This window comes from Cynocephalus volans, chromosome 10, assembly GCF_027409185.1.
Source record: "Cynocephalus volans isolate mCynVol1 chromosome 10, mCynVol1.pri, whole genome shotgun sequence".
Taxonomy (NCBI): Eukaryota; Metazoa; Chordata; class Mammalia; order Dermoptera; family Cynocephalidae; genus Cynocephalus; species Cynocephalus volans.
In genome coordinates this window covers 32,153,155-32,177,432 of record NC_084469.1, presented here as the reverse complement: position 1 = coordinate 32,177,432, position 24,278 = coordinate 32,153,155, and the positions used below count along the sequence as shown (strand labels likewise).

At 36.2% G+C, this 24,278-nt stretch overlaps 1 protein-coding gene across 1 annotated transcript; it reads left to right on the top strand.

Annotated features, from left to right (window-relative positions):
• The first annotated feature begins 9,049 nt into the window (after positions 1-9,049).
• LOC134387198 (olfactory receptor 8B3-like) lies at positions 9,050-9,985 on the top strand. The gene has a single exon (XM_063109587.1). The coding sequence runs from the start codon at positions 9,053-9,055 to the stop codon at positions 9,983-9,985; it is 933 nt and encodes a 310-aa protein (XP_062965657.1). The 5' UTR covers positions 9,050-9,052.
• The last annotated feature ends 14,293 nt before the right edge of the window (positions 9,986-24,278 follow it).

Genomic DNA, 24,278 nt, shown 5'->3' with positions numbered 1-24,278 from the left:
ATTATTTCATAGTTTATCCATTTGTACAGTTTGAGTTGGAAAGACTTTGTTTTTACTTACCACATGTTAACATATGTTAAAAGCATATCAAATCTTTTTTATATAAAAGCTTAATTACATTAATTATAACTCACTTTAAGTAGATTAAGTGACATTATTTTAAATGGTGATATCCCAAGATTTAACTTTCAGGGAAAACATGAAGTTAGAAAAATTAGAGACTTAATATTTTGGTGTTCACAGAATGGTGCCAGTTAACAACCAAGTGCGCTCCATCTCCCAAATGAATTGAAATGTTATCAGGTTCTAAAAACCTTGTAAAGGTTTTTAGGTACTTCTCTCCAAAGTTCTTATTCTTTCTCCTTCATGAATAAAGCCTAGGACAAAGCTTTCTAATCACTGCATAGCAGACAGAATGGCAAATGGGTTACAAGTTAAGACATTAAGCCCAGGCCAGTCAGGTTTGGCCTTGTACAGTTGGGGTTTCAACCTAGTTGCTCTGGAAGATTATAGCCTAGAAAGGGGCTCCTGGGAGGCCAGAAATAAGGAGGTCTGATGTGACAGCACACCATGACTTTGGCGGGAGCAAGAACAATGACAAACTAGCATTCACTGCTCTATTTCAAAAGCTCGGTCAAAGAGGTGCTCCACTACCCGGACACCAGCTACAACTGTCCAACATGGAGAGAGATGACATTGTGGGCAAGAGGTCCATGGGGCTGCTGGAGGAGTCTGTGTTTCAGGTGCCCAAGGAGCAGAGTGCTCATCCTTAGGTGCTGCCATCTGTAGTCCAATCTCTGTCCCCCTAGATCAGATACTCCCGTCCATTTTCAGCTGATGTAGCCTTTAGTACCATTTAAACCAGTATGGCTGCTCTAAAAATGTACCAATTTTCTGCAAACTAGGGCTTCTTTGTTATTTTGAAATATATTAAATGAACAAGTAAAATTGGTTCCAAACTAATTCAACATAAAATTTGTCGATGAAAAAAAAAACGTTTAACAATATTTGAATATGATTTCAATTTTAAATTTGTGGATGTTTTTTTAAAAACAATTTAAAATTCTGTTACTTTTAAATTCAGCATTTTTTGTTGATGGTGATTGTAAAAATTTGATGGTTATAATTATTAAGAATTCGATATGTGTTTACAAGTATCTGTTTAATTAAAAAAATATATTCTACAAGCAAGCACACATTTTCATTAAGGATTATGAAGATATTTTTTTGGAAATATTATCTACAAAAAAATAAAATAATCACAATTCTGTTCTAATTATAAGTGTATTTTGAGTTTTAAATAATTCACATTATATGGTATATAATGAAAAGACTGATTTCTCTTATTTTCCCATCAAACATATCATACACATTGAAAAGTTCACAAAATATTCATTTATAGTTTAATAAGTAACGAAAAAAATCAGTGTGATTTCTACCCACGTCATAAAATACTGCCAGAGTTTTTAAATTCAGTGTTTTTAACTGTATTTTTCCCCAAGTAGGTGTTTAGCCCCCCAAAACCTAGCCCGACAATATGAGATAGGTAAGTTGGTAAATAACAATTTAGCCTAATTAGGGAAAGTGGACTGGGTGCATTCATTACATAGTCCAACTTTTGGTGAATGTCTTCATCGTTGATGAAATATTTGTGTAAACAGAATTCTTTAGAGTTAGAAAAAGTAAGGTGCCATATATTATAGTTTTGTGAGTCTCTGTAAGTTTCCTTCCACTAAATATTTGGTGGACTTTAATATGCCACAGAATCATGTAAATAATGTACACAAGGGAGAAAATACTTGGATGAGAGTAGATAGCCATATAGATTGTCATGACTCCCTCTGAATTTTCCCATGCCCTTTGGATTTATCTCTCTTTGATTTCTGTACATGAGCCAGTATACTTGGCCATTTAAAGTACGCTGATAACATTTTTTTGTCTGTCCAGGATCCTACTTTTGTTATTATTTTTCACTATGAAATAGCTTTTTCATGTTGGACTTTTCAAAAGGAAACTGTTGGAGAAATAATAAAAAATAAAAATAAATATACACAACCTAAAACAGTCAAGTTTCTGGAACTGATGAGTTTTCTTCAGCTCCTGATGAGCTTATATAGCTTCGTGAGCGCTTAGATTCTTTTCTTCCCAGTTTTTCTCAGGGTATCTTATTGTTTCTCTCTTTCTTGGTGTGTGAGCTAGATCCATCTTATCTGCCTAAAATCAATACATTGTTCTTCTCAGCTTGTCTATTTATTGATAAACTCTAACTATCCCTCTGTTCATTACTGAATGTTTCCTCTTTTTAAATTGTCTCATCCACTGACTTCTCATTTCTAATGTTCTGACTCAAGCAATTCTCTAGTTAACCACTGATTTTGAAGGATAGTCACGCTGGTGATCCTTGAGTCTTAGTGAGTGAGATGGTCCTTTACAGCTTTGGTAATCTGGCTCACTAGAGCTGAGGCATTTGGTGATAAAGCTTTTCAATTGTTCACCCTTGCCAGACGGGGGCTGGCAGCCTTTGATTGAACTTTCAATGTCCATCTTGTGATCATAAGAAGAAAACCTGGCTAGAACGGAACCTACTTAACAGAACAGAGCCTAGAAAAGGAACAAGAGAAACCAGGCCTTGCTTGCATCATCTGAACTGCTGGGTCAGGCTTTGCCTGAATTAAAGAAAATATTTAAACTCTTTTTTAAAATGATGCACACATTTTTTAATTGCTAAAGCTACTTTATCCCCAAATGCCAATGGACTTGTTCTATCAGTATGAAATGTATGCCCATGTGAAGGTATTTGCTTATATTATGCAGCATTATTCAGCTTAAACTTACAGAATATCTTTTCATTGGAAATGGATGACAGAGCAAAAATTTTTATTCACATCATGTCGAAGGGATACCTGCACTCCCATGTTCATCGCAGCTCTGTTTACAATAGCCAAGATATGGAACCAACCTAAATGTCCATTGATGGATGATTGGATGAGGAAACTGTTATATATTCACCATGGAATACTACTCTGCCATAAAAAAGAATGAAATTCTCCCACTTGCAACAACATGGATGAGCTTGGAGAAACTTATGTTGAGTGAAATAAGCAAAGCACAGAGGGATAAATACTGCATGTACTCACTCATAAGTGGGAGCTAAGAAAGAAAGAAGGAAGGAAAGAAAGACCACAGTGGTGTGTTGGACTTGCAGAGGGGGAGAACATACCTAGGGATACAAAGTGGAGTTGGGGGGAAAGGGGGATGGGGAGGGAGGTCGGGGATAATCACGTGGGGGACACAGGGTCTAATCTCAATTTGTGGTAATGGGTATGCTGCCAATATGGATCTGGCCATCACATCTTGGGTACGAGTGATGACAATCAGCTTTGTATCCCACAAATATTCATACCCAATAAAAAAAAGTTCAAATAAACAAATTTAAATTGATAACCATAAAATCATGAATTAAAATCTTATAGTTACACCTCCTTTGGGTACTTTAATCCAAGGCTGATCAAAGGCACTATTGTGTTCTACTCTCTATATTTCTTTCAAATTTGTAACTTTAATATAACTAAACAACATAAAACTTCACTGACAGACTTTATTAACTTAGAATTTTTGAAACTGTTGACACAATGCAAAGAAAAGCAATTCTAGTATTCTGCTAATCATTATACTTCACGTATGCTATAAGAACCAGTTATTATAATTTTCAGCTTTTATATAAGTTTTTAAGTGTTTATTCTTAATTGATGAAAGATACATTCACTAGGTGTAGAAACCTAGGTTGACAGTGTTTTTCTTTAATCATTGAAAGATGTGGCTCCATTGTTGACCTGTTTATTTTGTTTTGATGAAAAGTCTGTTGTCATTCTCTCTTCGTTTTTCTGTATATAATGTATCTTCTCCGCCTACTCCATTGCTTTTAAGATGTGCTCTTTATCACTGGCTTTAAACAACTCGATTAACTTTGGAGAAGTATTTCTTCTCCATATCCCTCCTGCTTGAGGGTTTTTTAAGATTCTGGAAACTTTACAGGTTTATAATTTTCATCACATTTTGAAAACTTTTGGCCATTAGCTATTGAAATATTTTTTATGACTCCCACTTCTTTTGGGATTCCAATCACACATATCTTAGGCTACTTGAAATTGTCTTACAGTTCACTAATGCTCTGTTCATTTATTTTTAGTCTTTTTTTCTCTTTGTGCTACACTTGCTTTGCTTTCAAGTTCACTAATCATCTCTTAAGGCAGTGTGAAATCTGTTTGTCTCATATCATGTATTTTTTTATTTTAAGCATGGTATTTTTCATCTCTTGCAATTCTTATTACTTTATTCATCTCTTTCATGTCTTTACTTAACATAGTAATTCTTTCCTCTGCTTTCACAGATATATAGAACATATTAACAATAGCTGCTTTATTGTCTGTGTCTACTAATTTTAGCATATGTGCCATTTCTGGATATTTCCTCAAATTGATATTTTCCTCATTATGGGTTAAATTTTCCTGCTTCTTTGTGTGCCTGGTTTTAAACTAGTTTTGAGTTGAATTTTCTGTTTTTTGAAACATAAAATTTACTATGGTTTCAAATTAAAATTACCCATTTGTAAATTTTCTAGTAGATAAATTACATAGATTGATGCTCTGCTGTTACTGTTGGTGAGAAAAACATAAACTTATTGCAATAACTGGTGGCCACTCACAGCAGAAGGTTAGATGGGAAGGGATGAATCTCTGCAATTGTATTTATTTCCTGTTCTTGTTCCCTCTATGTGTCCACCTCAACTTCATGGGCTCTGTTCAGTTTTTATAAATAGATTTAATAAAATTCAGGCTTTCTTTTATGGACATATCAGAGTCCTGTCCAGTGCAGAAGCACCTATCTAACCCAGAGATTATGTCTCTGATGGTGGCATGTAAGTGTTTGGACATTCCATTGATGTCAATATCAGTGTTTAGAGATGTGTTACCAAATCAAACCAAACACTAATTTTTTATAATATGGCCAAATGAATTTTTTTGAACAATATATCGAGCGACACAAAATTTTCAGGCTTTAAATTTTATTTTCGAGGTGTTATTTACACTTAAGAAAATGTATAAATTTTAAGTATACAGCTTGATAGCTTTTTGATTATACGCCCATGCAATCTGCACTAAGAACATGATATAAACTAGATCCATCATACCAGAAAATTTACTCTTGCCCCCTTTCAGTAAAGTCTCATTCTATACCTCAAACATGGATATAATTTTTATCACTACAGAGACATTTCTGCCTGTTCTAAAACTTCATAGAAATGGAATTATACAGTACGAAGTTACTTCAAATAGTTCATGGAAAGAGTTATATTATCTTTTAAGTCTATTTTTCCATGAAATTTTTGAAGTACCCTTATATGTATTATTTTGCATTTGGTTTCTTTCACTTAGCATAATATTTTTGAGATTTCATTTTGTTTTGTGTGTCAGTAGTTCGTTCTTTGTTATTGCTGAGTAATATTCCATTGTATGAATACACTATACTTTGTTTATTCATTCTGTAGTTGATGGACATTTGGGTTGATTTCAGATTTTGACGATATTTAATAAAGCTACTTGTAGTATATATGTACAAGTTCTTTCATTCATTAGTGTTTTATAGTTTACACTGTACAGATCTTACACGTATTTTATTAAATTTATAGCTAGAGTTTTATGGTATTGGTATAAATGGTACTGCTTTTTTCAATTTACAATTATTCATTGCTAATAACTAGAAATAACATTGACCTTATAGTTTGTGGCTTTGCTAAAATCCCTTTTGAATTGTAGTAGGATTATCATTTAGACTTTTTTGATTTTTAAATGTAAACAATCATGTCATTTGCTAATAACCTTATTTTTTCCTTTCCAATATATCTGCACTTTACTTTTTTTTTCTTGCCTTATTGCACTGTCTATACCTCTATTAAAATATCAGTAGCAGTAGTGAGAGTGGAAATTCCTTTCTTGTTTTCACTTTTAGGTGTAAAGGATCGCTCTTCGTCTTTAACTCTGAAGTTAGCTGTACGTTTTTTTGTAATTGCTATTAATTTAAAAAAAGGCAATATTTTTGTGTTAACCTTTTTTTGAAATTGCCCTTTTTTATGAGAATGTTCCCTTCTATTTGGAGTTTTTAATGCTCTTTCTGCATCTATTTAGATAATCATACAGTTTTATTTCTTTAGTCTTTTAACATGTTGAATTACACAGACTGATATTCAGATATTGAACCAACTATTCATTGCCAAGATTAAGCCTTACTTTCCATCATGTATTTTTGTTTCTATACATTGTTGGGTTTAATTTGCTAAAATTAAAAACAAAAAAGTTTTTGTCTATATTTATGAAGGGTATTGGTCTACAGTTTTCTTTTATAACTATTTTGCCTGGTTTTGTTATCAAGATAGTGGTTGTCTTATGGAATGAATTGTGATATTTTCCCTTCTTTTTAATTTTTCAAAGAGTTTGTGTAGAATCGGTATTATTTTGTCTGCAAATGTTTGGTTATCTTTAACAGCAAAGCTGCCTGGGTCTGGAGTTTGATTTATGGAAAAGTTTTGAACTGAAAAAATCAATTTAAGAAATAGATATAAGGCTATTCTAGTTATCTACTTTTTTTTTTTTTTAAGTGGGCTTTGGCAATTTGTGTGCTTTAACGAATTCATCCTTCACTGTTTGTTAAACTTATTAATATAAATTTGTTTATAATATTCACTTACTTTTTCAGTGTTTGTAGAATTTGTAGCAATGTCCTTTCATATTTATTATATTGGTAATGAGTGTCTTTTCTCTTTTTTTGCCTCACAAGTCTGGTGAGTGGATTATCACTTTTGTTTCATCTCAAAAACACAGATTTTAGGATAACTGATTTTATATTTTTTCTTCTATTTCCTATTTTTTCCCCTAATATCTTTATTATTTCATTTTTCTGCTTATTTTGTATTTAACTTGATATTCTTTTTGCAGTTTTGTAAGATGGTGTTTAAGTCTTTGATGTGAGACCTTTCTTGTTTTCCAATATAGGTGCATAAGTGGCATAAATTGACCTGAGATTACTATATTTAAATATATTACACATAATTTGTGTTTACATTTTCATTCATCTCAAAAGGTTTGGTTTCCTTTTATATGTTATCTTTCCTTTTTTTAGAATTTACTGTTTTATCTCTGGTGACTGCTTTATTGAGATATTATTCACATATCAAGCCATTTACACAATTGAAGAGTAAATTTTAATAGTCTTTAGTTTATTCACAGGATTGTGCAACAATAACCACAATCAGATTTGAAATATTTCATCAGCTGACATTTATTGACCAGTTACCATGTGCCAGGCACTGTTCTAACCGTTTTACTCTTATTGTCTTATTTAAGTCACAAAATCCAGTGAATAAGATGTTATTGTTACTATCCGTATTACAGAAATTATGAACCTGAAGCAGAGAGAGGTTACTTTAGTGGTCCAGGGTATTGTAGTGAGTAAGTATAAGCAGAGGGAGGGATTCAAACATAGACCCTCAAATGCTATAGCCTGTACACTTTTCTATAATGAGAAAAAAATTGATGACCTCATTAACGAAATGTTAGTATTGAAGGACTGAGCAAGACACTGCAGTAGACATTTCCAGTTGGTATTTACAAGTAAAAACTGTAGAAGGGATGTAAGCCATTAAAAGTTATTTTGATGATATCCTAGAAGAGAAAACACCTGAAGTGAGTTACTACAATCCATGGAAATTTTCAGATAAAAACATGAGAAAGCCTGGAGGTAGACTCTGTGGAAAACTTCCATTTAAGATGTAGGAAGAAAAAGAGGACCCAAACAGTAGATTTCCCCACAGAGATCAAGATGATGAAGACACAGGAGTTTACATTTAGCTCTGCTTTAAGGGATGTACAATCCTTAGAGTAAAGGGAAAACTTGAGTGAAATATTGAGCCCCTAAGGAACACAGATATGGCTCAGGGTGTAAACATAATCCCATTATTTTACTATTACTGTAGAATCTGTCCCCTGGGGAAGAGACTGAGCAAGCTTCCACCCTGTTTATAACCAAGTGCATTATATCATTAAATTTACATTAAATCTTCTGTATCTTATCAGGGGCAAATGTGATAGTAATGAAGACTTTACTTTTCTCTGTTGCTGGAGAGGACTCAAAGTCATAATCATAAATAGAGATCTGTAGTTCAAAAATATTTCCAGAGCATATCAAATATTAAAGTCTGAACTGCATTGTCTTAGAATCGAAAGGAGTCAAAACCGCAGAGCCTGAAATTACTCTTTCAGGGCCACAGAGAGAAATAACAAGGGTAAGGAAGCACCAAGGTATTCTGGCCTAAGGGTGGTGAGTTGCTGAATTACATTTATGTTAATGTCCTCCCTTTTTGAAATGGGAGTCCAGGAATCTAATATATACTGTTTATCCCATTTAGTACAATCCCAAGACTCAAGTGAAACTGGGGGAAGGATGTGTTTGAGTGGGGAGCAGAGAATGTTCAGAGACGTCAGTGGGCTCAGGGGCTGCAGGATCTCCAACTGTAAGTTCCCTCTCCATGGACAGATCCCTTTCTGCTCTAGATTTATGACTTTTTATGTCCCACTGTGATGAGGGACAGTAATTTAACTTCTCCTAGACTCTAGTCCCTTACTTTTAGATTATAAAAAATGTTCTTGGCTCTCCCCCCACCAGAGTCTACTCTGCAGTAGAGGCCAGCCCAGGGTGCTAAGACATCTGCCTCCAAATTTACTGGTGAGGGGGTGGCTGAAGTGAGTGAAGCCATGATGAGATTCTGTTCTGGTCCACCCTTTTTCTCCCTCATTCTTTGTTTTTTCCAGCAATCATTTTTGCATATCTGTACATCGGTGTTTCTCTGTAAAGGCTGATTCTGTGTGTTCAGGTTGGTCTATTCTCAGATGTTTGCAGCATGCACTTCACACTTCTGGGTGAACCTATTGTAGGAAAAGGTGGGTTGTCCTCTAATGCACCCCTTTTCTCCTGTGCCCACAGATTCCCTTTGAGAAGAATGGCTCCTGGAAATGGCTCTTTCGTGACTGAATTCATTCTGGTGGGGTTAACAGACCAACTAGAACTCCAACTTCCTCTATTCCTTCTATTTCTAGTGATGTATGTGGTCACTGTCTTAGGAAATTTGGCCTTGATAACCCTAACTGTGCTGAATTCACATCTTCACACCCCCATGTACTTTTTCCTCCTTAACTTATCCTTCGTAGACCTCTGTTATTCTTCTGTGTTTACACCCAAAATGCTGATGAACTTCATATCAAAGAATAATATGATCTCCTACATGGGGTGCATGACCCAGCTCTACTTTTTCTGTTTTTTTGCCATTTCTGAATGCTATGTGCTGACGTCAATGGCCTATGATCGCTATGTGGCCATCTGTAACCCTCTGTTGTATAACATAGCCATGTCCCCTGAAGTGTGTTCCAACCTGATGCTTGGTTCATACTTGATGGCCTTTTCTGGTGCCATGGCCCACACTGGATGCATGCTGAGACTAACCTTCTGTGACGCAAACACCATCAACCACTATTTGTGTGACATCCTCCCTGTGCTCCAGCTCTCCTGCACCAGTACTTATGTCAATGAGCTGGTGGTTTTCATTGTGGTGGGCATCAACATTATTGTTCCCAGTCTCACCATCTCTATCTCTTATGGTTACATCCTGTCCAGCATCCTCCAAATTACCTCCAAGGAAGGCAGGTCCAAAGCCTTCAGCACATGTTGTTCACACATAATTGCTGTTTCTCTGTTCTTTGGATCCAGTGCATTTATGTATCTCAAACCATCTTCTGCTGGGTCTATGAATGAGGGAAAAATATCTTCTGTTTTTTATACCAATGTGGTTCCCATGATGAATCCATTAATCTACAGCTTGAGGAATAAAGATATTAAATTTGCCCTGAGAAAAACCCTGAGCAGGAGAAAGTTCTGATTAGACACGGTATGTTTCTCTACAGATAGTCACAGCAATGAGAGATTCTTTGTGTTTAATTAGAATATTTAAAAAATTTTTAATTGACATAATAACTTTACATATTTATGGAGTACAGAGTAATATTTCAATACATGTGTACAATGTGTTATGATCAAATAGGTGTAATTAGCATATCTACCACCACAAACATTTATCATTTCTTTATGTTGAGAACATTTGAACTCTCCTCCAGTCATTTAAATATATAAAGTAAATTATTGTTAATTATAGACACCTAGCACCACTATAGAACACTATTACTTATTCTTCATGTAAGTTTGCATGAGTTAACCAACCTCTCTCCCTACTCCCTCCTCCCCTTTACTCTTCCCAGCCTCTAGTAAACACAATTCTACTCTCTACTTCTATGAGTTCAACTTTGTCAGCTCCCACACATTGGTGAGAACATGTGGTATATATTGTTCTGTGCCTGACTTACTTCTCTTAACATGTCTTTCAGACTCATCCATGTTGCCTTGAATGACAGGATTTCTTTTTTTTTCTCTTTTTTATTGCTGAGTAGTATTTCATTGTGTATGTATACCACGTATACCACATATTCTTTCTCTATCCATCTGTTGATGCTTAGGTTGATTCCATATCTTGGCTGTTGTGAATAGTGCCGCAATAAACATGTGAGTGCAGACATTTCTTCAGTATACTGATTTCCTTTCCACTGGACAAATACCCAGTAGCGAAATTGCTGCATCATATTGTAGTTCTATTTTCATTTTTTTTTTGAGGAACCTCTATACTGATGTTCATAATGACTGTACTAATTTACATTTCCACCAACACTGTTTGAGAGTTTCCTCTTCTCCACATCCTTGCCAGCAGTTTTTTTTTTCTTTTTAATCATAGCCATCCTAACTGGGGTGAAATGGTATCTCGTGGTTTTGATTTGCACTTCACTGATGATGAGTGATGTTGAGCATTTTTTCATATACCTGTTGGCCATTTGTATGTCTTCTTTTGAGAAATGTCTACTCAGGTCATTTGCCCATTTTTTAAAAAAAAAAACAAATTATTTGGTTTTTTGCTGTTGAGTTGTTTCAGTTTTGTGTGTATTCTGGATATTAATCCATTGCCAAGTAACTAGTTTGCAAATATTTTCTCCCATTTTGAAGGTTGACTCTTCACTCTGTTAATTGTTCTTTGCTGTGCAGAAGCTTTTTAGTTTGATGTAGTCCCATTTGTCTGTTTTTTATTTTGTTGCCTGTGCTTTTGAAATCTTTTCCATGATATCTTTGCTCAGACCAATGTCTTGAGGCATTTCCCCTATGTTTTCTTCTAGTGGTTGTATAGTTTCAGGTCTTAAATGTAAGTCTTTAATTCATTTTGGGGTGATTTTTGTATGTGGTGAAAGTGGTCTAGTTTTATTCTTCTGCATGTGACTGTCCAGTTTTCCCAGCACCATTTATTGAAGAGGCTGTTCTTTCTCCAGTGTATGTTCTTGGTGTCCTATCAAAGATCATTTGGCTGTAGATATGTGCATTTATTTATGTGTGCTCTGTTCTGTTCCATCAGTCCATGTGTCCGTTTTTATTCTAGGGCTTCTATAGCTTTGTAATATATTTTGAAGTCAGGCAGCGTGATTCCTCTAGCTTTGTTCTTTTTCTAGGGATTGCTTTGGCTATTTGAGGTCTTTTGTGGCTCCCTATGAATTTTAGGATTGGTTTTTTGTTTTTTCTGTGAAGAATGTCATTGGTATTTTGATAGGGATTGCATTGAATCTGTAGATCACTTTGGGTAGTATGGTCGTTCTGACAATATTAATTTTTCCAATCCATAAACATGGGGTGTCTTTCCAATTTTTTGTGTCCTCTTTAATTTCTTTCATCAGTGTTTTGTAGTTTTCAGTGTAGAGATCTTTCAACTCCTCAGTTAAATTTGTTCCTATGTATTTTATGTTACAGTATTTTTAGTGGCAGCTTTCTTATCCTATTTTTTTCTTATCATGGCTAAGGAAATTTGTGACTTCTCTTGATTTGCTTCCAATTTTATTATAGTAGGTTTTCTTTCTTCACCATTTGCACAGTTTCCCTTTTTGCCATTTTACCTCTTTAAGAATAACGTTAAGGAAGTAATTTATCTCTTTTTAAAATTGTCATTATGAACTTCATTTCTCCTGGAAAATGATGAATGTTCTGCAAATGATCAAGTAAAGAAACACTAGGTTAGCATTATGTCATTGGGTGGGACAGTTCTTATCTGTCACTTGTAATGAAGCATGAGTCAGACAATCTGTCTGTACTCATGTCTGTCCATCCTCTACCAGAAGGAAATACATCTCTTTCAAATTCTGGTGTTTCCTTAAAGTCTATGAAATACCACCCACTTTGCAGTTGTAAACACTATGCATTAAATTTCTTTTGACAGAGATCTTATATTTACTTCTGTATACAGTTAGACTAGTATATACTTGATCATCAATATATATTTATCGCATGAACAGAATACTGAAGCTCAGAAAGGTTAATGATTAAAGTCACACAGTTTCTTAAAGAAAAAGCCTGGAATAAACTGTCAGTCTGCTGATTGCAATTCTACTACTCTTTCTGGTGTACTTTCTGTCTACTTCATTTTATTATTTTCATTTCACTAAGCATTTCTGCTTTGGAAGTTGACTGTGATTTGTTCCTGAATGATAAATGAATTTATCTAAGGGTGGTTGTTGCATTATTTTCTTGTTCAGAAAAGCAATTTGATGGTTCTTTTAGTTGGGAAAGAGGAGGCCTGTTGGGCAGAATAGTTGGAAGATGATTGACTCGAGTAAAAAAAATAAATTTTTTTGCAAAAAAAAAAAAAAAAAAGAATTTGAAATGTTTACAGTGTCTTAGGCCAGGATCCCGAAAGACACATAGCCAATAAATAAAAGGTCCCTGAGTGGGACATGGTCAATGAAGATTTAGAAACAGCGTTTTATCTCTATTTGTATCCTGTAGAGTACTGTTATTACCCTGCACTGTACATCAAGCATTGATTAAACTTATAATCCACAATAACCATATGTTAATAGTGTTTTGGGGAATGAAGGTGAAACAGCTGTGGCCATATTTTTGGGGAACCAAGAAGAGAGAGGACAACAATTTCAGGAGATGCAATAGTGGTTGGCAATTGAAACTCAAGTTAGGGAGAAGGGATTTAGAAAGTAAAAAGATGTGAAAATAAAAGCTTTTACCTATAACACTCCTCCTTTGTGTAGGCCCCACAAATACGAAGATCATAGAATTTCTCTGGATATGGTGCAGACTTATATGATTTGAATTAAAAAAAGGTTGAACCCAGAGGGCAGGAGGATCTGGGAACAACAAAATCACTCATGTTTTTCTTGGCTTTTATATGCTACTCCCATATAAATTTTAAGGTATGAAAACCCCATACAGCAGCTGGGAGAACAATGATAATTTGAAAGTCGCATTTAGTGAATAAAACAAATTGTGACAATCTCCATTTGAGAGTAGGATGATAGATTATTTTCCTTGTGTGAAAATAGGCAAAAAGATGACTATTCTGAAAATTCTTTTTTTTTTTAAAGATGACAGGTAATGGGATCTTAACCCCTGACTTGGTGTTGTCAGCACCACACTCTCCGGAGTGAGCCACGGGCCAGCCCTTGTTCTGAAAATTCTTAATTTGACCTATCAAGTGGCAGTTTGAACATGTTCTAAGATTGCTGTAACAATACATGCTATTTTACCATTTTTCTAATTTTCATTCAGTATTTAGATATTGTGAAATTTGGCATAAGTGTGTTGTTGGCTTGTTTGTTTGCTTTTACGTGGTCAACACTGCTAAATTCTTCACTTATCAAACATTGAGTGGCAATAGCCACTCACTCCCCATCCGATGGCTCCTCAGTCAACATGCTTGATTTTCACTCAAGAAGTTCTATTTATGTAATAAAACAGATGAACTTGGTTGGAGTTTTCCTTTGTTTTACTTTTACTTATTGTCTCCTTGGATAAAATTGTTTTCCTTATTGAATAAATGTGTATTTAAATAAGAAAATAACATCTGTGTTATTTGGTACCCTTTGTAGACATCACAGAGGTGTGTTTCACTCTATATTTTATCACCATTTGAAGTTGCCAAAGAGTGAATGAAACAGGATCGCTAATCTTTCATTTAAAAACCCTCAAAATACAAATGAAATGTTTCACTTTAAGAAAAGACAAATTTTCTTTAAAATTAAGTTTCATATTTTCACCTTATTTTGGTAAATTAATTTAAAAGTTTAAATACAGCTTGTAAAAGTTATGTTTGAAAAGGAGCAATTGAGCAGATAGATTTTTAGTTAGCAGTTTAAGCTCTATGTATTGATATGGATTTTTTTCAAAAGAGTAATCAAGTCTGGGTGTTTACATGCACTACATAAAGTTATCTCTTGTAGTTTTTGTTGTTGTTGTTGTTATGTGAATGGCACGAAAGAAGTTATGAGAGAAAATACAGTTCTATTGAAGTCATAGCTGAGTTAAAATGGAAAGCCATAGAATTTGCCATACTAGTGTACTAGGAAGGGGATGTTTTGGACTTTCTGGTGATATCAGAAAGTGGTCCGTCCTCCTAGCTCAGAATCAGGAAGAAAGTTTCTGGATTAGACGCTGAATTTGTTTAATGTAAACTTCTTCTTAGCAAGCTGCTGTTGCTGCTCAGTATTGGTTTTGGAATGAGCATGACCAGCGCACTCTGCTTCAAGTCAGTGGGAAGAGGTGTTTGGGTTCTGTATCTTTTTACTTCCTCAACACCCAGTCTTCATCGAAGCACACTCTGTACTACTGTTTACACTGACTTTCTACATGAAACCCATGCACGCACACACACGCACACCTACACACATTGTCTACAAGTCTTCCATTTTATGAGATCACTGCCTAACATCAATTACATGACATGGGACTCTGCTTCTTCTCTTTGCAAGCACATTCAAGTAGATGGTTCCTGTTTCCAGACAGGGAGGGCTGAGCCTGAAGTATTTGCTAATCCAGCAAGAGGAAATGGTTATCGCTTCAATCATTCATTTGATTATGTAAACACACGCACGTGTGTGCAAACACGCACACACACACACACACACACACACACACACACACCCCTCAAGCATTTTGTACCAACCAAGTACTTGTGGCAATGTGCTACATGTCGTAAAACTAAATAAGACACAGTAAGTGAAAGATACATCTTTTTATAATATAGCAGACGTATACTATATATGGATAAATTCCAAAATTGGTTATATAGCTAGAATTACTCTGAAAATTGATTACGTTGGCATAATGTCCATGTTAGGGACTAATAGGGCATTTTTCCATAACTCTGGCACAGTCTGTTTTTCTTATCATTGGGACATTTCACTGTTAATTAAGCCTAGTACCAGATGAAGTAAGTGGGTGATATGCTGTGCTTCGTACCAAATAAGTACCTTTGAACATTAAAATATCACTCAGTTTGGGGAAGTGTTACCTTGTGAGGCCCAGCCTCTGTCTTCCTTAGTGAGTGGGAGGCTGGTGAATCACCTGCACCGTGGAAAATGTTTCTGATGTAAAGTTGAGTTAACCCACTTTTAACATCAATATAGAGACATATGCAGGTGTTATGATTGTTCTTCGCGGAGTGTTCTGTACTGTTTTCTCTGCACTATCAGTGAAACATAAATAATGTTTATAGTGAATGAAAATGCCTCAGAATACAAATAAAAGCAAAATATTCAAATGAGAAAAATTTCTTGGAAGTATTCTTCATATTTTATATTTTGAAGCTCAGTTGCCCAATTTATAATGTGTGAATGTGTTATTTTTTAAAAAATTTTTATTGAAACATAATTGATTGTATATATCTGTGGGGTACAGCATGGAATATCTGTGTGCAATATGTTATGCTCAAATCAGTATGATTAGTATACTCAACATTATACAATGTAATCATTTTTTTGTGGCTCTTTACCAAGTTCTTGCTAACCCCCCTCCCCCTCTTCCTTTCCCACCTCTGGTGGCTTCAGTTCTGTTTTCTTCCTTTGAAAGTTCAATGCATTATTGTAATTGTTGCATCTTTCTTTTTCCTTTTTTTATTTGTTTATTTTTTTGCTCTCACTTATGAGTGAGGACAGTGGTGTTTCTCTTTCTGTGCCTGTCTTATTTCACTTAACATAATTTTCTCCAGGCTCATCCATGTTGCTGCAAATGGCAAAATTTCATTCTTTTTTAATGACAGAATAGTACTCCATTGTGTACATATACCACATTTTCCTTATCCATTCGTCCATTAATGGACATTTAGGTTGATTCCAACTCTTGACTGCCATAAATAGAGCTGCAATAAACATGGGAGCTCAGGTATCCCTTCAACATGATGATTTCCATTCCTTTGGGTATATACCCAGCAGTGGGATTGGGGGGTTGTATGGCAGTTCCATCTGTAGTTTTTTGAGAAACCTCCATACTGTTTTCCATAATGGCTGCACTACTTTACAGTCCCACCAACATTATAGGAGAGTTCCCCTTTCTTTGCATCCTAGCCATCCTTTGTTGTTCTCTGTATTTTGATAATGGCCAGTCTAACTGGGGTGAGATGGCATGTCATTATGGTTTTGATTTGCATTTCTCTGATGCTTAGTGATAGTGAGCATTTTATCATGTGTCTGTTGGCGATTTGTATATCTTTCTCTGAAAATGCCTATTCAGCTTATTTGCCCATTTTTAAAATTGGGTTACTTGTTTTTCTACTGTTAAGTTGTGAGTTCCTTGTATATCCTGGCTATTAATCTCTTGTTGGATGCATAGTTTGCTATTATATAATGGCCTTCTTTGTCTCTTTTTATGGTTTTTGTTTAAAGTCTATTTTATCTGATATAAGAATAGCTACTGTTGCTCATTTTTGGTTTCCTTTTGTGTGGTGTATCTTTTTCCATCTCTTCACTATTAGTCTTTTTCCATCCCTTCACTATTAGTCTTTACACGTGAGGTGAATCTCTTGCTTGAAGACCATGTATAGTTGGATTTAGCATTTTAATCAATCAGTCAGTCTGTATCTTTTGATTAGGGAATTTAATCCATTTACATTTAGTGATGTTATTGAAAGGTATTGTCTTACTACTGGCATCTTGTCAATGTTTGTTTGGATGTTTTAAGTATCTTTTGTTCCTTTATTCCCCTTTTATTGTTTGTCTTTGGTGTTCATTGTTTTTTTAAGGTGATAAGATGTAGTTTCTCTTTCTCATTCGTATTTTTGTTCTACAGTGGGTTTTGTTCTTTCTTGTGTATTCGTGGTAGTGATTATCATTTTTCAGATCACAGACAGAGGACTTCCTAAATGATTTCTTATAGGGCTGGTCTATTCCTTTATATCAGGGTCTACTCCCACAGTTTTTGTTTGTCTAAGAAATACACTATTTCTCCCTCATTTCTGAAGGATAGCCATGCTGGGTATAATATTCTTGGCTGGCAGTTTTCTTCTTTTAGTATTTTGGATATGTCACCTCATTCTCTTCTGGCCTATTTAGTTTCTGTTGAGACATCTGCTGTTAGTCTGATGGGGACTTCCTTATAAGTGACTTGGTGCTTTTCTATTGCTGTTTTTTAAGATTCTCTCTTTGTTTTTGAGTTTTGCCAATTTAACTATAATGTGTCTCAGAGAGGACCTTTTTAGATTGAATATTTTGGGGATCTTTGAGCCTCTTGGAACTGAAAGTCCGTGTCTTTCCCTATACCTGGGAAGTTTTCCACTATTATTTCATTAAATAGGTTTTCAATGTCTTTTCCTTTCTCTTCCACTCTGGAACACCCATGATTCTAATGTTTGTGTGCTTAAGGTTGTCTTCTAGCTCTCTTAGATTTTCTTCATTTAAAAAATTTTCTTATTCTTTTTTTTTTTTTTGGTCCATCTGGGTTATTTCAAAAAGACATCTTCAAGATCAGAAATTCTTTCTTCTGCTTGCTCTAACCTGCTGCTTAAACTCTGGGTTGTGTTTTTTATTTTGTTGAATGTATCCTTCAGTTTCAGGAGTTCTGCTATATTCTTTGTAAATTTCCTCCTTCACATCCTCGATACTTTTTCTCATTTCATTTTACTACCTAACTGAACTTTCTTGTATCTCATTGAATTTCCTTAAGATTGTCATTTTGAATTCATTTTCAGTCACTTCAAGGTTTTCCTGCTCTGTAGGGTCTGGTACTGAGAATTATTGTATTCTTTTGGTGGTGTCATATTTTCTTGTTTTTCATATTTCTAGTATCTCTACATTGATATCTGGTCATCTGGTAGAGCAGTTGCTTCTTCTTTACTCTGGAGTGGGCTTTGAGGAGTGAGACTTCCTCCTGCAGATGTGTTTTATACTGATCATTGAGTAGAATGTTTTAGTATAAGTTTTGGGTAGAGGCAGTAGTGTAGTCTCCATGTGGGTACTTTGGCCATATCTAGTGTTGGAGTTGCATGTGAGTGCCTCTGTGGCCTAGGCACTGGGACACTTAGTGATTCCTTGCTGAGGTTAGTGACACTGTGTTGGTTAATTGAGGATGTGGGCAAGTTCTTGAGTTCTTGGGAGGAATGCCTGAGTGCCCTGTGCTCTCTGGCTGGGGTGGGTGACCCTGAGTAGGCTTGTTGGCATCCCAGCTAATGTCCTGCAACCTTGATGGGTATACTGGGGTATTCTGAAGCTCCTCGGTTTGAATGCATGACCCTGGGTGGTGTTTCTTTTTCCTCTTTCCTATGGGCCAAGGCTCCTCCTGGGTCCTTGCTTCTTCTGGTTGGGGGATGGGTTGGTGGTGATTGGGAATTTTCTTCCTTACTCTATTTGGGCATCCTGGGTTTCTGCACTCTCAGAAGGTTCCATATGTGTCTCTCCCCAGATCAAGGCAGTGGCATGGGCTGTGCACATACCTCCCACCCCCAGGTGTGCTACCACATGTGGCAGTATAATTCCCCCTGTGGGTTGGGCCAGTGGGTCACAGGCCTGCACTCTCTCACCTCTTTCCCCGGGCTCTGCTGGCTACTCTCCTTGTGTCAATGCAGTTGACTGGTTGATGTGCTTCCCTGGCAGTGGCAGTGGCAGTGGCTGTGGTGGTGGCTGTGGCAGATCACCCATGTGGTAATGGTGTTTGTGGCAGTGGATGATGCTGTCCTTGGCTCCTGAGTTTCCATGCACTCCTGCTGACTGCTGGGGAGGGGCTGCCTGTGGCTGGTGAGGTCCCCAGGCACAGTTCTGCTGTCTGAATATGTTATTTTATTCTCACTTGTACAATAAATGGAAACACATCAGGGTGGCCTATAGTAATTTTCATTGTTACTGGTGTTTACTAAGTCGCAGGACCAGCTCTAAATTCTTACATTCAATATTTTATTTACTCTCACATCATTAATAGTTGGTAGGCACCAATATAAATATCCCAGTGTGGCAGAGATGGCTATTGTTCACTCTTCCTCCAGAACACACATTTTCCAGTCTTCCCTGAAGTGTGCTGTGGCATGTGACTGAGTTCTACACATGATGGACACTATTCTAGGGCCAAGGTGGACCCTTCCCATGTTACATGTGCTACAAAAGCACAAAGAGAATGCAGATGACAATGAGGATGCAGATGACAATGAGGCCTTACTTAGGTGATGAAGTTATGGTAAAAAGCCAGAGAGTGATTACAACAGAGTCAGGGTGAAGAAGGAAGAATGGGTAGTGCTGGAATGAAGAAGGGGCACGTGGAGTGCTCTGAAGTTCTAATAATGTTCTATTTGCAGATTTCCATAGTGAATATAAACTGTTCATCTCATAAAAATTGGCTGAAGTGTATATTTTATACACTTTTTTATGTGTTTTCATGCTAAATATCACAATAAAATAAAGTTATAAAGCAATGATTAGAGTTCTACTTAAACTGAACATTAAACTAGTCAATAAGCAAACACTGAGATTAATATGCAAATATGTGGGAACAGCCTGCTTCACAAAGACAGACTCATACAGACTAGTACAGCAAATGTAGGGTAACAGAGTACAGACTGTTCCCTTTCCCACACCCAAAGAAGAATTTCCACCCATGTCTGTAAGAGATGGAAAGTCAATGCACAGTCTCCTTATATAGATTGGTAGCAGGTTGTATATAACTATGCTTAGGTTATGCTTAGAATCTCATTACATATTATATAATTACACTTTATCAACCATTTCTACATTCTTGATAAATTCCTCTTTTAATGAAGTTCTTCAGAAATTATTTTAGATAGCTCTGTGATGAAAAGTGTTCGGGAATGCAGAAATATAGACATATTTAGGCCAAGAGAAAAGACTTTGTTTAAATAATTAGACCTATTATAAAACACAATCATTAAATTAGAAACTAGTATCCCAACTGTAATTCAAGTTCAGAGGTGAAAAATTCTGCATTGAGTCCCAGAACATTGGTTGAGAGCATTTTATATTTCACCTGCCTGGATAAGATTTGTCCCTAGAGACCAACTGAGTCTGAAAGTGAAAGTCAGGTTGAGATTGACTTAGTTAAGAAGAGGGTAGAGCAGATAAACAGTTGGCCTTTGGTCTTTGCATGTTGGCTCATAATGCAGTCATCATGGGTTTTAACTTTCTTCAAATAGGTCACAACATTGGGAACTTGCGATGAATTCAGACTAAATGATTCAATGTATTAATACGTTGAAAATGAGCATTTTGTTAGCTATTGCTGCAGATGGTAAATAGAGAAAATATAAAAGGCTAAGCCTAGACAGGAAGAATTGAGTAAAATTAGGGTCAAAGACAAGAGCTCAGTCACCGCTGGCTCTGTGATTAGGAAATTTGAAAAGACAAGCATTGCTTTGACAGAATTCTCACTTGAATATTTGTTTTTCTTTTTCTTTTTTTCTCACTTGAATATTTGGATTAAATTTCCCAAACTATAAAGGTCTGCAGAGACAGAGATTTAATTATATTTTTATTTTGCTCTTGCATTACACAAGCAAGAGCCTTCTGATCTCCTCTCATTAAAAATTTTAAAAAAGCTTTTAATTAGTAGCTAAATTTCTAAACCCCATCCTAGTCTCCAAGAAAAGTTCATTCAGAAATTTTCATGATGTGTTGGTGATCTCTGCATATTTGAAATGACATTTGGATTTGGAGCCCCCTTAAAATATTTACATGTGGCAGAATTCTAAGCACCAGAAAGTAACTAGTGAATTAAACTGAACAGAATGAAATATAGTCTGTTATACCTCAGGACATTTGTTTTGTGGTTGATGTAATTTTAACCTTTGATCCATACTTTTTCCCCTTTCTGCACCCATTTCATCCTCCTTTTCCCTATCCTATTACCCCATTAGTCCTATCTTTCTTGGAATATTTTCTGATTCCCTAAGACTGAGTAAGAGTCAATTCTTCTGTGGCTTCCATGCCATTGGTGTCCTTTTTCTATGTAGCATGTGTCACATTGTTTCGTAAATGCATTTTACATTGATTTTCAATCCAAATAAAGTGCAGCTAGAAGCAGACACTTTTCCCTTAGGACAAGTAGGCAGAGATCACAATCAAATATATAGGAAAATATAAAAGAAAACAAAACATGTTTTCATGTCACTTCTTGTCTTCAGGGCAATGGAGAAGAAAACGGAGTGAAAGAAGACTTGATAATTTCTCATCAGTCTAAGTAGGATACGAACATCTTTCCTGAGTGTGGTGGGTGACAATGATCTAGTATTCAAGGAGTTTCATAAAACTGGTCCTTTCTTGTGTGGTCAGGGGAGAAAACCCACTGCTCTCAGGAAGTCTTACATAGTGTAAGTCCAGTTAGGTTAACTGCCCTGGAGAAATGTCCACTTTGATTTTTATGAAGCTAGCTGGATATAATTTTGTAGACAGTTGCCAGAAATTAATTCAGAAGGTGACATGCTCAACTATAAGTAGTATGTATATATTTTAAACATATTTTGGTGTCTAAACTGATACTAATCTGTTATAATCTAAGTGTTGTAGAGAGTTTTATATTTATGTCATATGAGCTTCAGTGAATGCATATTTGACTGAAGGGCCAGTTTCCAGTTGGAGAATGTCTAGCCATCTCAACCCAGAAAATAAATGTGTCCCTTACTAAAGTAAGTGATCTCTAAGGTAGGATATTACCTTGTTAACTGTTACATTCTCAGTTTCTAGTACCTCATAAGTGCTCAACTAATATGTGGGTACTTCAAAAAGCATGTGGAAAAATAGAATTAAAAGATAGTATACATCTTTCCAGGAACTTTTTGAAGTACCCTAGTATTATTTGAATAAATCATGGCTGAGCTGGTGTGTGCCAAGTGCTGCCAGTGACTCACAGGGGTCTGGTATGTGATGTCAGGTTCCTTGAGGTTTAAGGAGGTGGCTCCTTGATTTAGAGTTTTCAGATTACTTTTCTTTTTGCATTAGAATTATTTGTGGAGCTTTAAATAAATAATGAGATTCAGGTTTCAAGATGGCGGTGGCTGCGGCGGTTGGCGCGGAGTAGCTGAGGTGGAAAAGGCGGCCAATGGGCCTCAGGCAGCCGGGAAACTTGTGGACCTTCCTCTCGCCATCTCTTAAGGGAGGACTGCTGCTGCTGGCCGGTCGTGGGGGGTGACAGCCACTTTGCCCCCGGCAGGAGAGGCTGCCTCATTTACAGGCAACAGCTTTGAAGTGTGGAGCAGGAAAAGAACTGTTTCTTAGCTGCAAAAGCGAGTCTCGAAACAGGGAACACGGCGCCAAGCCTGCTGTGGATGCAGACAGGATCCCGGAGGCCAGGGCCGCGCTGAAGGCGGCCAGCTGCCCTATTCAGGATTCGAGGTTTCAGGCTGGCATTAAAGAAGATTCCTGGGAAATCAACTCAAAATGGATTAAGGATTTAAATATACACCCTGAAACAATAAAACTTCTTAAAGAAAACATAGGAGAAACACTTCAGGAAATAGGACTGGACACAGACTTCATGAACACGACCCCAAAAGCACGGGCAACCAAAGGAAAAATAAACAAATGGGATTATATCAAACTAAAAAGCTTCTGCACAGCAAAAGAAACAATTAACAGAGTTAAAAGACAACCAACAGAGTGGGAGAAAATATTTGCAAAATATACATCTGACAAAGGATTAATATCCAGAATATACAAGGAACTCAAACAACTTTACAAGAAGAAAACAAGCAACCCAATTAAAAAATGGGCAAAAGAGCTAAGCAGGCATTTCTCTAAGGAAGATATACAAATGGCCAACAGACATATGAAAAAATGCTCAACATCACTCAGCATCCGGGAAATGCAAATCAAAACCACACTGAGATACCACCTAACCCCAGTTAGGATGGCTAAAATCCAAAAGACTCTGAACGATAAATGCTGGCGAGGTTGCGGAGAAAAAGGAACTCTCATACATTGTTGGTGGGACTGCAAAATGGTGCAGCCTCTATGGAAAATGGTATGGAGGTTCCTCAAACAATTGCAGATAGATCTACCATACGACCCAGCTATCCCACTGTTGGGAATATACCCAGAGGAATGGAAATCATCAAGTCGAAGGTATACCTGTTCCCCAATGTTCATCGCAGCACTCTTTACAATAGCCAAGAGTTGGAACCAGCCCAAATGTCCATCATTGGATGAGTGGATACGGAAAATGTGGTATATCTACACAATGGAATACTACTCAGCTATAAAAACGAATGAAATACTGCCATTTGCAACAACATGGATGGACCTTGAGAGAATTATAGTGAAACAAGTCACGCACAGAAAGAGAAATACCACATGTTCTCACTTATTGGTGGCAGCTAAAAGTTAATAGATAAATTCACACACACACACACACACACACACACACACACACACACACACAAACCGGGGGGGGGGGAGAAGATATAACAACCACAATTACTTGAAGTTGATAGGACAAGCAAACAGAAAGGACATTGTTGGGGGGGAGGAAGGAGAGGGAGGAGGGAGGGAGGTTTTGGTGATGGGGAGCAATAATCAGCCACAATGTATATCGACAAAATAAAACTTAAAAAAAATAATAAGAAATAATTAAATAAATGTTAAAGTTAGATCAGCTGTTAGAAAAAAATAAAAATTAAAATTAAAAAAATGGTTTACAAATATATGAAAAGGTTCTCAAGCCCATTAATATTCAGAGTAATGCAATTTAGAAATGCTGAGAGAAGGACAAGTTTTATACATTGCCTCTGGGAATATGACAACATTCTGGGAATACATCTCACTGGAATAATAGCACTGGAATATAAAGACATATACATCATGATGATTAGTTTA

Bases quoted from the DNA above. Each gene is read 5' to 3' on its own strand.
- LOC134387198 (XM_063109587.1), top strand. From the start codon at position 9,053: ATGGCTCCTGGAAATGGCTCTTTCGTGACTGAATTCATTCTGGTGGGG.